Here is a 14,534-nt window from a genome sequence, read left to right as displayed (position 1 = left end):
TTTTTTTAGATGGAGTTTTGCTCTTGTTACCCAGACTGGAGTGCAATGGCGTGATAGTGGCCCACTGCAACCTCTGCCTCCTGGGTTCAAGCAATTCTCCTGCCTCAGCCTTCTGAGTAGCTGGGATTACAGGCATGTGCCACCATGCCCGGCTAATTTTGTATTTTTACTAGAGACAGGGTTTCTCCATGTTGGTCAGGCTGGTCTTGAACTCCCAACCTCAGGTGATCCGCCCGCCTCAGCCCCCCAAAGTGCTGGAATTACAGGTGTGAGCTACCGCACCCAGCCACACCCGGTTAATTTTTTTTTTTTTTTTTTTACACAGAGTCTCACTCTGTCACCCAGGCTGGAGTGCAGTGGCGCGATCTCCGCTCACTGCAAGCTCCACCTCCGGGGTTCATGCCATTCTCCTGCCTCAGCCTCCCAAATAGCTGGGGCTACAGGCTCCCACCACCACGCCCGGCTAATTTTTTGTATTTTTAAGTAGAGACAGGGTTTCACAGTGTTAGCCAGGATGCTCTTGATCTCCTGACCTCATGATCTGCCCCCCTTGGCCTTCCAAAGTGCTGGGATTACAGGCGAGAGCCACTGCACCCAGCCACACCTGGTTAATTTTTTATTTTTATTTTTTTTCAAGACAGAATCTTGCTCTGTCACCTAGGCTGGAGTGCAGTGGTGCAATCTCAGCTCACTGCAACCTCGGCCTCCCCGGTTCAAGTGATTCTCCTATCTCAGCCTCCCGAGTAGCTGGGATTACAGGCACTCGCCATCACACCCAACCAATTTTTGTTTTTTAAGTAGAGACAGAGTTTCACCCTGCTGGCCAGGCTGGTCTCAAACTCCTAACCTCATGATCTGCCTGCTTTGGCCTACCAAAGTGCTGGGATTACAGGCGTGAGCCACTGCACCCAGCCAATTTTTAAATTTTTTGTACGGATGGGGTCTCGCTATATTACTCAAGCTGGTCTCAATCTCCTGGCCTTAAGTGCACTTCCTGCCTTGGCCTCTCAAAGTGCTGGTAATGCAGATTTGAGCCACTGCCCCTGCCGGGGGTTATATAGTTATATATTATGTTTTGGTTTGTTTTGTTTTTGAGACAAAGTCTCACTCCGTCACCCAAGCTGGAGTGCAGTGGCAAGATTACAGCTCCCTGCAGCCTCATGAGCCTCAACCTTCCAGGCCTAAGTGATCTTCCTGTCTCAGCCTCCCAAGTAGCTGGGACTACAGGCTCACATCACTACACTGGTCTAGTATTTTGTTACTTTTGTAGAGACGGGGTCTCTTATGTTTCCCAGGCTGGTCTCAAACTCCTTGCCTTAAATGACCCACCCTCCTCAGCCTCCCAAAATGCTGGGATTATTGGAGAAAACCACTGTGCCCGGCTTTATTTATTATTATTATAAATGGAACACAACCACCAGTCAATAAATCTGCGACCCTTCCTCCCCTTGCTGCATAGAGTCTGGCGCTAGTCGGGTATGTATATATAGGTATACACTGAATGAATGAAATAATTGTGGCCAGGTTCTGAGCCTTAGCCTCTTCTATAAATCTGGGATTCCTTATTTAATTTTTATATTTTTTGAGAGGAGGTCTCACTGTGTCGCCCAGGCTGTAGTGCACTGGCATGATCACAGCTCACGGCCTCATCTGTCTCCTGGGTTCAAGTGATCTTTTGGCTTCAGCCTCCCAAGTAGCTGAGACTACAGAGGGCGCCAGCGTGCCGGGCTAAATTTTTTGTTTGTTTCGCTGGTAGAGACGAAGTCTCATTATTTTGCCCAGGCTGGTCCCGAAGCTCTGGGCTCAACTGATTTACCGCCTTGGCCTCCCAAATTGATGGGATTACAGGCGTGAGCCACTGCACCCAGCCTCCTTCTTTTATTGAATAAACTAATGCTAACTGAACCTTTAATATGTGCTAGGTCCTGTACTAATCTCTTGGTACAAAGCAATGAACAAGATGCAACAAAAGCGCCACCAATAACTCACTGCAGCCTGGGCCAAGCACTGTGTAAAGATCTATACATCATCTTTTTTTTTTTTTTTTTGTTTTGTTTTGTTTTGTTTTTTTTTTTTGAGACGGAGTCTCGCTCTGTAGCCCAGGCTGGAGTGCAGTGGCCGGATCTCAGCTCACTGCAAGCTCCGCCTCCCGGGTTCACGCCATTCTCCGGCCTCAGCCTCCCGAGTAGCTGGGACTACAGGCGCCCGCCACCTCGCCCGGCTATTTTTTGTATTTCTTAGTAGAGACGGGGTTTCACCGTGTTAGCCAGGATGGTCTCGATCTCCTGACCTCGTGATCCGCCCATCTCGGCCTCCCAAAGTGCTGGGATTACAGGCTTGAGCCACCGCGCCCGGCCACATCATCTTTATTCAATCCTTAAAACGTCTTTATGCCGAGATGCTGTAATTCGCCACATTTTATGCAAGAGAAAATTATGGCTAAGAGATTCTCTGATTGTAGCTCGAAAGTGCTAGGGATGGGATTCGTTCCCAGCGCAATTTTGATTCTTCGCTTTAGCGTGTTGCGGGTAGGAGTTAAGTGGGCGCCCAGCCAGGACCGGGGTTCAAATCCGTTGCCATGGTCCCCCGACGCTTTCCCGGGCTCCAGAACGGGGTCGCGCTGTCACGTGACAGCAGCCAACATGGCGCCGCCCACTGTGTGGTATGGCCCACGTGGTCCCGACAGTCAAGATGGCGGGAGTAGCCACCCAGGCTTCCCTGGAGTCGGCCCCACGGATCATGCGGCTGGTGGCCGAATGCAGCCGCTCCAGGGCCCGGGCAGGCGAGCTGCGGCTGCCTCATGGGACAGTGGCAACTCCTGTGTTCATGCCAGTGGGCACGCAGGCCACCATGAAGGGCATCACGACAGAGCAGCTGGACGCTCTGGGTTGCCGCATCTGCCTGGGCAATACCTACCATCTGGGTCTAAGGCCGGTGGGTGGGCTCTGCCCGCGCGGGGAGGCGGCGAGGCGTGGGGAGCCATGGAGCGTCCTCCAGGCCCGGACACTCCTCCCAAAGTCAATCGACCAGCCGTATTGAGCGCCCCCGCATGACCAGGCCTTGTGCTGGGCGTGAAAGAGCAGCGGGGACTAAAGGTGGCCAGCTCTGTCTCTCAAGAAGGGCCCCCAGGGACGCTGTCACTCCTAACCTGACACTTTCTTCTATCAACCCAGGGACCCGAACTGATCCAGAAAGCCAACGGTCTCCACGGCTTCATGAATTGGCCACATAATCTGCTAACGGTGAGCTGAGGAGAGAGCCGGCGTCCTAGGGCGCTTCTCTGGAGTGAGGGGTCCCCCATCTCCACCCCCTGACAGCCTTGCGGTGGGGTTTCCCTTAGGACAGCGGCGGTTTCCAGATGGTGTCACTGGTGTCTCTGTCGGAGGTGACGGAGGAGGGCGTCCGCTTCCGCTCTCCCTACGACGGCAGTGAGACCCTGCTGAGCCCGGAGAAATCCGTGCAGATCCAGAACGCGCTGGGTGAGAGGACCCTGGGGAGCCGCCCCCTTACCCTGTCTGTCAGGGGGTGAAGGTGACACAGGGCCTGTTCTTTAGGTGTTGTGTGGCTTTGAGCAGGTCACTCCTCGCTGAGCTTCAGTTGAACCAACTCAAAGCGGGGGTAAATAGTAGCAGGTCTTTGGTAGAATTGTTGACAAGTACATATGAGATGATGTCGTAAATCTCCATGCCAGCCATGTAGTAGCTTAAGTATTATTATTGCAATTTTTCTCTCAGCAAATTAAGACCGGATGTAGAAGCTCATGCCTGTAATCCCAGCAATTTGGGAAACTGAGGTGGGAAGATAACTGGAGGCCGGGAGTTGGAGACCAGCTTGGGCAATACAGGGAGGCCCTGTCTCTACCAAAAAAATAAATTTAAAAAACAAATTAATTGTACAAATACCTGTTGAAATAATGGTGGCAACAAGAGGATTGGGGAGGCATTAGGCTCCTCCCATATCCTCAATATCCTTCCTTTTTTTTTTTTTTTGAGGAGGAGTTTCGCTCTTGTTGCCCAGGCTGGAGTACAGTGGTGCGATCTCGGCTCACCGCAACCTCTGCCTCCCAGGTTCAAGCGATTCTCCTGACTCAGCCTCCCAAATAGCTGGGATTACAGGCGTGCGCCACAACGCTCGGCTAATTTTGTATTTTTAGTAGAGATGGGGTTTCTCCATGTTGGTCAGGCTAGTCTCGAACTCCTGAGCTCAGGTGATCCACCTGCCTCGGCCTCCCAAAGTGCTGGGATTACAGGCGTGAGCCACCACGCCTGGCCTTTTTTTTTTTTTTGAGACAGAGTCACACAGGCTGGAGTGCAATGGTGTGATCTCTGCTCACTGCAACCTCCACCTCCTGGGTTTGAGTGATTCTCCTGCCTCAGCCTGCTGAGTAGCTGGAATTACAACTGCTTGCCACTATGCCCAGCTAGTTTTTGTATTTTTCGTAGAGACGGGGTTTCACTATGTTGGCCAGGCTGGTCTCAAACTCCTAACCTCAGGTGATTCACCTGCTTCAGCCTCCCAGAGTTCTGGGATTATAGATGTGAGCCACTACACCCGGCCCAGTATCCCCATTTCTTGATAAAGACGGTTAACATTTTCTCAACCTTGTAAAGAACCACGGCAACATAGGGTCAACACCTCTCTTCCCCTCATCATTCTAATAAATTGATGCTGTAGGGAGGAAGAAATATTTTTTCTTCTTAGATTCATGACTGACGCCCCTATAACAAAAGCCCCTATTAGAAAAGAAGCCCCGGACTGGGTGCAGTGGCTCTTGCCTGTAATCCCAGCACTTTGGGAGGCCTAGGTGCAATCACGACTCACTGCAACAGCTGCCTCCTGGTTCAAGCAATTCTCCTGCCTTAGCCTCCCGAGTAGCTGGGATTACAAGTGCCCGCTACCACACCCAGCTAATTTTTGTATTTTCTGTAGAGATGGGGTTTCACCATGTTGACCAGGCTGGTTACAAACTCCTGACCTCAAGTGATCTACCCATCTTGGCCCCCCAAAGTGCTGGGATTACAGGCGTGAGCCACCGTGCCTGGCCTGTAAGTTTATTTTTTTATGTTTATTTATTTTTATTAATTATTATTATTTTATTTATTTATTTTTTTGTTTTTTGGAGACGAAGTCTCCCGCTGTCGCCCAGGCTGGAGTGCAGTGTCGCGATCTCGGCTCACTGCAAGCTCCGCCTCCCGGGTTCCGGCCATTCTCCTGGCTCAGCCTCCCGAGTAGCTGGGACTACAGGCGCCCACAACCGCGCCCGGCTAATTTTTTGTATTTTTAGTAGAGACGGGGTTTCACCGTGGTCTCGATCTCCTGACCTTGTGATCCGCCCGCCTCGGCCTCCCAAAGTGCTGGGATTACAGGCGTGAGCCACCGCGCCCGGCCTTTTTATTTATTATTTTAAGACAGAGTGTCACTCTGTCACCCTGGCTAGAGTACAGTGGCACAATCTCAGGTCACTGCAACCTCTGCCTCCTGGCCTCAAGCAATTCTCCTCAGCCCCCTAAGTAGCTGGGATTACAGGTGCACGCCACCACGCCCAGCTAGTTTTTTGTATTTTTAGTAGAGACAGGGTTTCACCATGTTGGCCAGGCTGGTCTCAATCCTGACCTCAAGCGATCTGCCCGCCTCGGCCTCCCAAAGTGCTGGGATTACAGGCGTGAGCCAACACACCCGGCCCCCATTTTTTCTTTCTTTCTTTTTTTTTTTTTTTGAGATGGCGTCTTGCTCTGTTGCCCAGGCTGGAGTGCAGTGGCACCATTTCAGCTAACTGTAAGCTCCGCCTTCTGGGTTCATGCCATTCTCCTGCCTCAGCCTCCCGAGTAGCTGGGACTACAGGTGCCCGCCACCACACCCGGCTAATTTTTTTTGTATTTTTAGTAGAGACGGGGTTTCACCATGTTTGCCAGGATGGTCTCGATCTGCTGACCTCGTGATCCACCCACCTCGGCCTCTCAAAGTGCTGGGATTACAGGCATGAGCCGCCACGCCCCGCCCATTTTTTCTTGTTTCTTTTTTTTTTTGAGACAGAGTCTCTTTTGCCAAGGCCGGAGTGCAGTGGCACTGTGTTGGCTGCAGCCTTTGTCTTCTGGGTTCAAGCAATTCTCCTGCCTCAGCCTCCTGAGTAGCTGGGATTACAGGCGCCCACCACCACACCCGGCTAGTTTTTATATTTTTAGTAGAGATGGGGTTTCACCATGTTGGCCAGGCTGGTCCTTGGCCTCCCAAAGTGCTGGAATTACAGGTGTGAGCCACCGTGCCTGGCCCCTTTTTTTCTTTTTTGAGACCGAATCTTGCTGTCACCCAGACTAGAGTACTGTGGCGTGATCTCGGCTCATTGCAACCTCTGCTTCCCAGGTTCAAGCAATTCTCCTGCCTCAGCCTCCTGAGTAGCTGGGACTTCAGGTGCACGCCACCATGTCCGGCTAATTTTTGCGTTTGTCATAGAGACAGAGTTTTACCATGTTGGCCAGGGTGGTCTCGAACTCCTGATCTCAAGTGATTGGCCCGCCTTGGCCTCCCAAAGCGCTGGGATTACAGGCGCGAGCCACCACGCCTGGCCTGTTCTTTTTTATTTTAATTTGTTTCATCTGTTTCTTTTCTTTTTTTTTCTTTTTTTTGAGACGGAGTCTCGCTCCATCACCCAGGCTGGAGTGCAGTGGCCGGATCTCGGCTCACTGCAAGCTCCGCCTCCCGGATTCACGCCATTCTCCTGCCTCAGCCTCCCGAGTAGCTGGGACTATAGGCGCCTGCCACCTTGCCCTGCTAGTTTTTTGTATTTTTTAGTAGAGACGGGGTTTCACCGTGTTAGCCAGGATGGTCTTGATCTCCTGACCTCGTGATCCGCCCGTCTTGGCCTCCCAAAGTGCTGGGATTACAGGCTTGAGCCACTGTGCCTGGCCTGTTTATTTTCTTAATAATGGAGATAGGGTCTCTCTGTGTTGCCCAGGCCGGTCTCGAACTCCTGGGCTCAAGTGATCCTTCTGCCTGGGCCTTCCAAAGTGTGTGGATTATAGGTCATCAGGTTTCATTTTATGTCACTAAACCACTATGCTGTGCGCAGTGACTCATGCCTATAATCTTAGCACTTTATTTTATTTTTCTTTTTGAGACTGCGTCTCGCTCTGTTGCCCAGGCTGGAGTACAGTGGTGTGATTTCAGCTCACTGCAACCTCCGCCTCCTGGGTTCAAGCGATTATCCTGCCTCAGCCTCTTGAGTACCTGGGATTACAGGCATATACCACCACGTCCTGCTAATTTTTGTATTTTTGGTAGAGATGGGGTTTCACCACGTTGGCCAGGCTGGTCTCGAACTCCTGACCTCAAATGATCCACCTGGGTCAGCCTTCCAAAGTGCTGGGATGACAGGCGTGAGCCACTGCACCCGGCTTTTTTTTTTAATCTTTTTTTTTTTTTTTTTTTGACACAGCCTTGATCTGTCATCCAGGCTGAAGTGTAGTGGCACAGTCTTGGCTCACTACAACCTCCGTCTCCCAGATTCATGCGATTCTCCTGTCTCTGCCTTCCAAGCCCTGGGACTACAGGCACGTACCATCACACCTGGCTAATTTTTGTGTTTTTAGGAGAGATGGGGTTTCACCATGTTGGCCAGGCTGGTCTTGAACTGCTGACCTCAGATAGTCTGCCTGCCTCGGTGTCCCAAGTGCTGGAATTATAGGCCTAGTCACCGCGCCCAGCCAGCAAAGCCCTGCTCATGGAAGTTTGGTTTCCTGGTCTTGCTGTGGCACGCCACATAGCAAGGAATCCCTTTGTACATTTTAGGATTTTATTTTGTGTAACAGGATAGGATTTTAAGCTGGGGAGAGACAGGAACAAAGGCACATTTTGTAAAGCTCCTTCTGGCTGTTGTATGAACAGACTGGGAAAGCCACGTGGGAGTTAGCAAGACGGGGAATGGGGGGATGCTCTTGGGGAAGTCCAACTTGAACCCATGTGATAGGAGGCTTTCCCCAAGCACTGCGGGCTTTCCCAGTGATGTTGCCCCCATCTCACCATCAGGCTCGGACATCATCATGCAGCTGGATGACGTGGTCAGCAGCACCGTGACTGGGCCACGTGTGGAGGAGGCCATGTACAGGTGTGTACATGCTGTGTGCATGTGGGCGATGTGTGGGGGGAGGGGATCCTGGTCCCTGTAGCCTTGTCTCCTACCCCCTCACCAGGCCCCTGGGGCTTGTGACTGGGGCCCTGTTGCAGGTCAATCCGCTGGCTGGACCGGTGCATTGCAGCCCATCAGCAGCCGGACAAGCAGAACCTCTTCGCCATTATCCAGGGTGGGCTGGACGCAGATCTCCGGGCCACCTGCCTTGAAGGTAGAGCCGTGCGCTGGCAGACCCAGGGCTTGGCCATCGAGGAGGTCCCCACATGGGCTTGGCACGTGGTGGAACTGGATGGCTAATGGGTGGAAGGGCACTGTGCTAGAAAAAAATAGCCGAAGCGAAGGCTCTCAGGCCACGTGCAGTAGAATGTATTGAGAGAATGGCCGTGATTCCAGTAGTTAATAGTCTTCTGGTTTTTTTGTTTGTTTGTTTTTGTTTTATTTTTGAGATGGAGTCTCAGGTGATCCACCCTCCTCGGCCTCCCAAAGTGCTGGGATTATAGTCATGAGCTACCTCGCCCAGCCTATTTATTTATTTATTTATTTTCCTTTTTTTTTTTTTTTTTTTAAGATGGAGTCTTCCACCGTCACCCAGGCTGGAGTGCAGTGGCGCGATCTCGGCTCACTGCAACCTCCGCCTCCCGGGTTTAAGCTATTCTCCTGCCCTAGCCTCCCGAGTAGCTGGGACTACAGGCGCCCGCCACCTCGCCTGGCTAGTTTTTGTATTTTTAGTAGAGACGGGGTTTCACCATATTGGCCAGGCTGGTCTCAAACTCCGGACCTTGTGATTCACCCACCTTGGCTTCCCAAAGTGCTGGGATTACAGGCGTGAGCCACCGTGCCCGTCCTATTTATTTATTTTTGAGACAGGGTCTTACTCTGTTGCTCATGCTGGAGTGCAGTGAGCTGGAGTGCAGTCTGGCCTGGAGGCCAGACCCAGGTTTGAGTCCAGCCTTTGGCATATGTGGCCTTGGACTAGTGGTTTAAGCCCTGCAGACCCCAATTTCTTCTTGTTTCAGGCAAGTTGAACAATAGTACAATTCTGCAGCCCCTTCTCTGTCATCCAGGTCCTCAGAGCGAAAGTCTAAAATCCAGAACAGGCCGGGCGCGGTGGCTCAAGCCTGTAATCCCAGCACTTTGGGAGGCCGAGACGGGCGGATCACGAGGTCAGGAGATCGAGACCATCCTGGCTGACACGGTGAAACCCTGTCTCTACTAAAAAATACAAAAAACTAGCCGGGCGAGGTGGCGGGCGCCTGTAGTCCCCGCTACTCAGGAGGCTGAGGCAGGAGAATGGCGTAAACCCGGGAGGCGGAGCTTGCAGTGAGCCGAGATCTGGCCACTGCACTCCAGCCTGGGTGGCAGAGCGAGACTCCGTCTCAAAAAAAAAATAAATAAATAAAATCCAGAACATTGGCCTGGTGCCATAGCTCACACTGGAATCCCAGCACTTTAGGAGGCCATGGCAAGCGGATTGCTTACGGCCAGGCGTTTGAGACCAGTCTGGGTGACATAGCGAGATCCTGTCTCTAAAAAAAGAGAATTGGGCCAGGTGCGCTGGCTCACGCCTGTAATCCCAGTACTTTGAGGCCAAGGCAGGCAGATCACGAGGCCAGGAGTTCGAGACCAGCCTGACCAGCATGGTGAAACCCTGTCTCTACTAAAAATATAAAAATTCGCCAGGCATGGTGCTGGGTACCTATAATCCTAGCTACTCAGGAGGCTGAGAGCTTGAACCCAGGAGGTGGAGGTTACAGTGAGCTGAGATCATGTCACTGCACTCCAGCCTGGGCGACAGAGCAAGAATCTGTCTCAAAAAAAAAAAGAAAAAAAGAAAATTAGCACGCAAGCATGGGAGTGCATGCCTGTCATCCTAGATACTTGGGAGGCTGAGGAGGGAGGATCACTTGAGCCCAGAGGTTGGTGGCTGCAGTGAGCTATAATGACACCACTGTACTGCAGTCTGGGCAACACAGTGAGACCCTGTCTCAAAAAAAAAAAAAAAGAAAAAAGAAAAAACTTAGAATGCCCTAAAAAATTTGCAACTCATTTCATCGCTAACCTGGATCTCTCATTTTTTTATCCCAGTTGTTATAAGTCTTCACATATTTTTATTTTTATTTATTTTTTCCTTTTTTTTTTGAGACGGATTCTCGCTCTGTCACCCAGGCTGGAGTGCAGTGGCCGGATCTCAGCTCACTGCGAGCTCTACCTCCCGGGTTCACATCATTCTCCTGCCTCAGCCTCCCGAGTAGCTGGGACTACAGGCGCACATCACCTCACCCGGCCAGTTTTTTGTATTTTTTAGTAGGGACAGGGTTTCACCGTGTTAGCCAGGATGGTCTTGATCTCCTGACCTCGTGATCCGCCCGTCTCAGCCTCCTAAAGTGCTGGGATTACAGGCTTGAGCCACCGCACCCGGCCTATTTTTTACTTTTCAAGATGGAATTTCGTTCTTGTTGTCTAGGCTGGAGTGCAGTGGCGCCATCTCGGCTCACTGCAACCTCTGCCTTCTGGTTTCAAGCAATTCTCCTGCTTCAGCCTCCCGAGTAGCTGGGATTACAGGCACCCACCACCATGCCTGGCTAATTTTTGTATTTTTAGTAGAGACGGGGTTTCACCAAGTTGGCCAGACTGGTCTCTAACTACTGACCTCATGATCCACCCGCCGTGGCCTCCCAAAGTGCTAGGATTACAGGCGTGAGCCACGCTCCCAGCCTATTTTTATTTTTTAAATTTTACTTTGGCCGGGTGTGGTGGCTCATGCCTGTAATCCCGGCACTTTGGGAGGCCAAGGTGGGCGGATCCCCTGAGGTCAGAAGTTTGAGACCAACCTGCCCAACATGGCAGAACCCTGTCTCTATTAAAAATACAGAAAATTAGCCGGGCATGGTGGCAGGCGACTGTAATCCCAGCTACTCAGGGGGCTGAGGCACGAGAATCACGTGAATCCGGGAGGCGAAGGTTGAAGTGAGCCAAGATTGCGCCACTGCACTCCAGCCTGGGCAACAAGAGTAAAACTCCATCTCAAAAAAAAAAAAAAGGCCGGGCGCGGTGGCTCAAGCCTGTAATCCCAGCACTTTGGGAGGCCGAGACGGGCGGATCACGAGGTCAGGAGATCGAGACCATCCTGGCTAACACGGTGAAACCCCGTCTCTACTAAAAAATACAAAAAACTAGCCGGGCGAGGTGGCGGGAGCCTGTAGTCCCAGCTACTCAGGAGGCTGAGGCAGGAGAATGGCGTAAACCTGGGAGGCAGAGCTTGCAGTGAGCTGAGATCCGGCCACTGCACTCCAGCCTGGGTGACAGAGCAAGACTCTGTCTCAAAAAAACAAATTTAAGTTCTGGAATACATGTACAGAACGTGCAGGTTTGTTACATAGCTGTATATGTGCCATGGTGGTTTCCTGTACACATCAACCCGTCATCTAGGTTTTAAGCCCTGCATGTGTTATGTATTTGTCCTAATGCTCTCACTCCCCTTCCCCCACCAAGTCTTCACATATCTTGTTGCACAAATATTACAGTGTTTGATGACAGGCTATTGGGTGTTTTTGGGGGGTGTTTTTTTGTTGTTGTTTTGTTTTGTTTTTGAGATGGAGTCTCGCTCTGTCGCCCAGGCTGGAGTGCAGTGGGGTGATGTCAGCTCACCGCAACCTCCGCCTCCCGGGTTCAAGCGATTATCCTGCCTCAGTCTCCTGTGTAGCTGGGACTACAGGTACCCATCACCACGCTGGACTAATTTTTTTTTTGAGACGGAGTTTCGCTCTGTCGCCCTGGCTGGAGTGCAGTGGCGCGATCTTGGCTCACTGCGAGCTCCGCCTCCCGGGTTCACACCATTCTCCTGCCTCAGCCTCCCGAGTAGCTGGGACTACAGGTGCCCGCGACCATGCCTGGCTAATTTTTTGTGTTTTTAGTAGAGATGGGGTTTCACCGTGTGAGCCAGAACGGTCTTGATCTCCTGACCTCGTGATCCGCCCTCCTCGGCCTCCCAAAGTGCTGGGATTACAGGCGTGAGCCACCGTGCCCGGCCATGCCCAGCTAATTTTCATATTTTTAGTAGAGACAGGGTTTCACCACCTTGGTCAGCCTGCTTTCGAACTCCTGACCTTCTAATCTGCCTGCCTTGGCCTCCCAAAGTGCTGGGATTACAGGCGTGAGCCACTGCACCCGGTCCTTTTTCTTTCTTTCTTTTTTGAGACAGAATCTCGCTCTGTTGCCCAGGCTGGAGTGCAGTGGCGAGATCTTGGCTCACTGCAACCTCCGCCTCCCAGGTTCAAGCGATTCTCCTGCCTCAGCATTCTGAGTAACTGGGACCACAGGCATGCACCACCATGCCTGGCTACTTCTCGTGTTTTTAGTAGAGGCAGGGTTTCACCATGTTGGCCAGATTGGTCTTGAACACCAGACTTCAAGTGATCTGCTTGCCTCGGCCTCCCACAGTGCTGAGATTACAGGTGTGAGCCACTGTGCCTGACCTGACAGCTGTTGTTACTCAGCATGTGGGACATTTACTGTTCTCAAATCCGGAAAATTCCGAATTCCGAAACACATCTGCTTCCAACAGTTTTAGCTGAGGGACTGTGGGCTGTGCCTCTTCTGAGGACTGAAGAAAAGGGTCTTGCATACAGCAGGCACTCAATAAATGTTAGCTGAGATCAGCAGCAGTCCCAGCCCCTAGACAGACAGACAGACTGATGGACCCTCTCCTCCATCTCCCTCTCCGTCTCCGTCTCTGCCTCTGCCTCTATCTGTCTCTCTGTCTGTCTGTTTCTCTGACTCTCTCCCTGAGCGACTCTGGAAGTCTGGGCAGGGTCTGTTCTGGGATTGTAGACCAGGCACATTTCCTTTTCTGTAGCCCTCACTTTACCCTGTACCCTCAGAGATGACCAAGCGGGACGTGCCTGGCTTCGCCATCGGGGGCCTGAGTGGGGGTGAGAGCAAGTCGCAGTTCTGGCGGATGGTGGCGCTGAGCACCTCTCGGCTGCCAAAGGATAAGCCCCGATACCTGATGGGGGTCGGGTATGTTGTGGATAGGGGAGCCGGAGACCTACCTGTGGGGAGTGGATTCCTGGGGACCCCCTGCCCTGCTTGGGGGGGTGGCATTTGGGGGAAACGGACACAGCTCTGATCTGAGGAGACTAGGAAGACATGGCTGTCCCTTGGGGAATATGTCCCATTCTGAGGGAATATGGCCCAGTCTGGGGCAGTGTGAGGGTTGGGAGGGTCCTGGGAAGCCCCTGAGGTTCTTTGCCCCCTCCCGCCATGGCTGCAACCCCAGCTATGCCACTGATCTGGTAGTCTGCGTGGCTCTTGGATGTGACATGTTCGACTGCGTCTTCCCCACACGGACAGCGGTGAGGCTCTGGCAGAAGGAGGTCAGGGTGGGAGATGGGTGGGGGACTAGGGAGGCAAAGTTAGGGGTTGGGGGGATGGGGAGAATGAAGCCCTGGGTGACCCCCTTTCCCGCTCTTCCTCTTCCGCAGCGCTTTGGCTCTGCCCTGGTGCCTACTGGGAACCTGCAGTTGAGGAGGAAGGTGTTCGAGAAGGACTTCGGCCCCATAAACCCGGAGTGCACCTGCCCCACGTGCCAAAAGTAGGCAGGATGGTACTGGGAGCTGGGGCAGGGCATGGAGGGGACAGGGCCCGGCTGTGCTGAGCTGTCCCCTGCCGCTCGACAGGCACAGCCGCGCCTTCCTGCACGCACTGCTGCACAGCGACAACACGGCCGCACTGCACCACCTCACGGTCCATAATATCGCCTACCAGGTGAGCCAGCGCCTGGGGCAGGGCGGGTGGGGGTGTCCTAGGTGCATATGCCCCACGCTGACCGCCCCTCCCCGCAGCTGCAGCTCATGAGCGCCGTCCGCACCAGCATTGTGGAGAAGCGCTTTCCGGACTTCGTGCGGGACTTCATGGGCACCATGTACGGGGATCCCACCCTCTGTCCCACCTGGGCCACCGATGCTCTGGCCTCTGTGGGAATCACACTGGGCTGACCTGGCATTGGGAGAGGGAGGGAGAGAGGGAGGGAGAGAGGGAGGGAGGGGCCGGAAGATATTGGAGGATTTCTTTTTGGAAGGTTTTTTTTTTATTGTAACTTACAGAGTGTGTCTGTGTCTTTTTGGGGAGGTGGCCTGTCTGGGTCCCCCTCTCGGTCTGAGCGTCACTGCAGTGGAATATCTCCCCTTGTCACCAATCATAACACATCACTGTGGCAGCAGCGGATAGCTGGAAACCACCTGCCAGTGCCCAGCGTGTGGGGCATGCCCCTAGAGTGAGAGCTGCCACCTGCTTCCTGGGGCCCAGGCCCCCCAACCACCTTGGAGGGAGGTACTGTTGGCCTCTCCTTTTTCGCAGCTGAGGAAGCAGGCCCAGAGAAGGGAGGGAACTTGCCCAAGATCATCACCAT

The 14,534-nt window shown here is 52.8% G+C and overlaps 1 protein-coding gene across 2 annotated transcripts; it reads left to right on the top strand.

The window, feature by feature from the left end:
- Positions 1-2,643: 2,643 nt before the first annotated feature.
- On the top strand, positions 2,644-14,226 carry QTRT1 (queuine tRNA-ribosyltransferase catalytic subunit 1). Of its 2 annotated transcripts, none has more exons than XM_009193483.4 (10): positions 2,644-2,934; positions 3,174-3,242; positions 3,341-3,479; positions 8,023-8,101; positions 8,221-8,336; positions 13,006-13,144; positions 13,478-13,479; positions 13,609-13,718; positions 13,804-13,891; positions 13,969-14,226. In XM_009193483.4, the coding sequence occupies exons 1-9, from the start codon at positions 2,665-2,667 to the stop codon at positions 13,876-13,878; spliced, it is 999 nt and encodes a 332-aa protein (XP_009191747.1). In that variant the 5' UTR covers positions 2,644-2,664; the 3' UTR covers positions 13,879-13,891; positions 13,969-14,226. The 2 variants fall into 2 exon arrangements, with proteins under 2 accessions (XP_009191747.1, XP_003914951.2); XM_003914902.5 differs by having other exon boundaries at positions 2,646-2,934; positions 13,404-13,479.
- The last annotated feature ends 308 nt before the right edge of the window (positions 14,227-14,534 follow it).

The sequence above is a fragment of the Papio anubis genome, chromosome 20 (genome assembly GCF_008728515.1).
Source record: "Papio anubis isolate 15944 chromosome 20, Panubis1.0, whole genome shotgun sequence".
Taxonomy (NCBI): Eukaryota; Metazoa; Chordata; class Mammalia; order Primates; family Cercopithecidae; genus Papio; species Papio anubis.
The sequence above is the reverse complement of the archived record's forward strand: the minus strand, read 5'-3'. Positions and strand labels throughout refer to the sequence as shown.

Bases quoted from the DNA above. Each gene is read 5' to 3' on its own strand.
- QTRT1 (XM_003914902.5), top strand. From the start codon at position 2,665: ATGGCCCACGTGGTCCCGACAGTCAAGATGGCGGGAGTAGCCACCCAG. The intron at 8,102-8,220 runs GTGTGTACATGC...GCCCTGTTGCAG, and splicing joins GTGGAGGAGGCCATGTACAG to GTCAATCCGCTGGCTGGACC. The intron at 13,480-13,608 runs GTGAGGCTCTGG...CCTCTTCCGCAG, and splicing joins TCTTCCCCACACGGACAGCG to CGCTTTGGCTCTGCCCTGGT.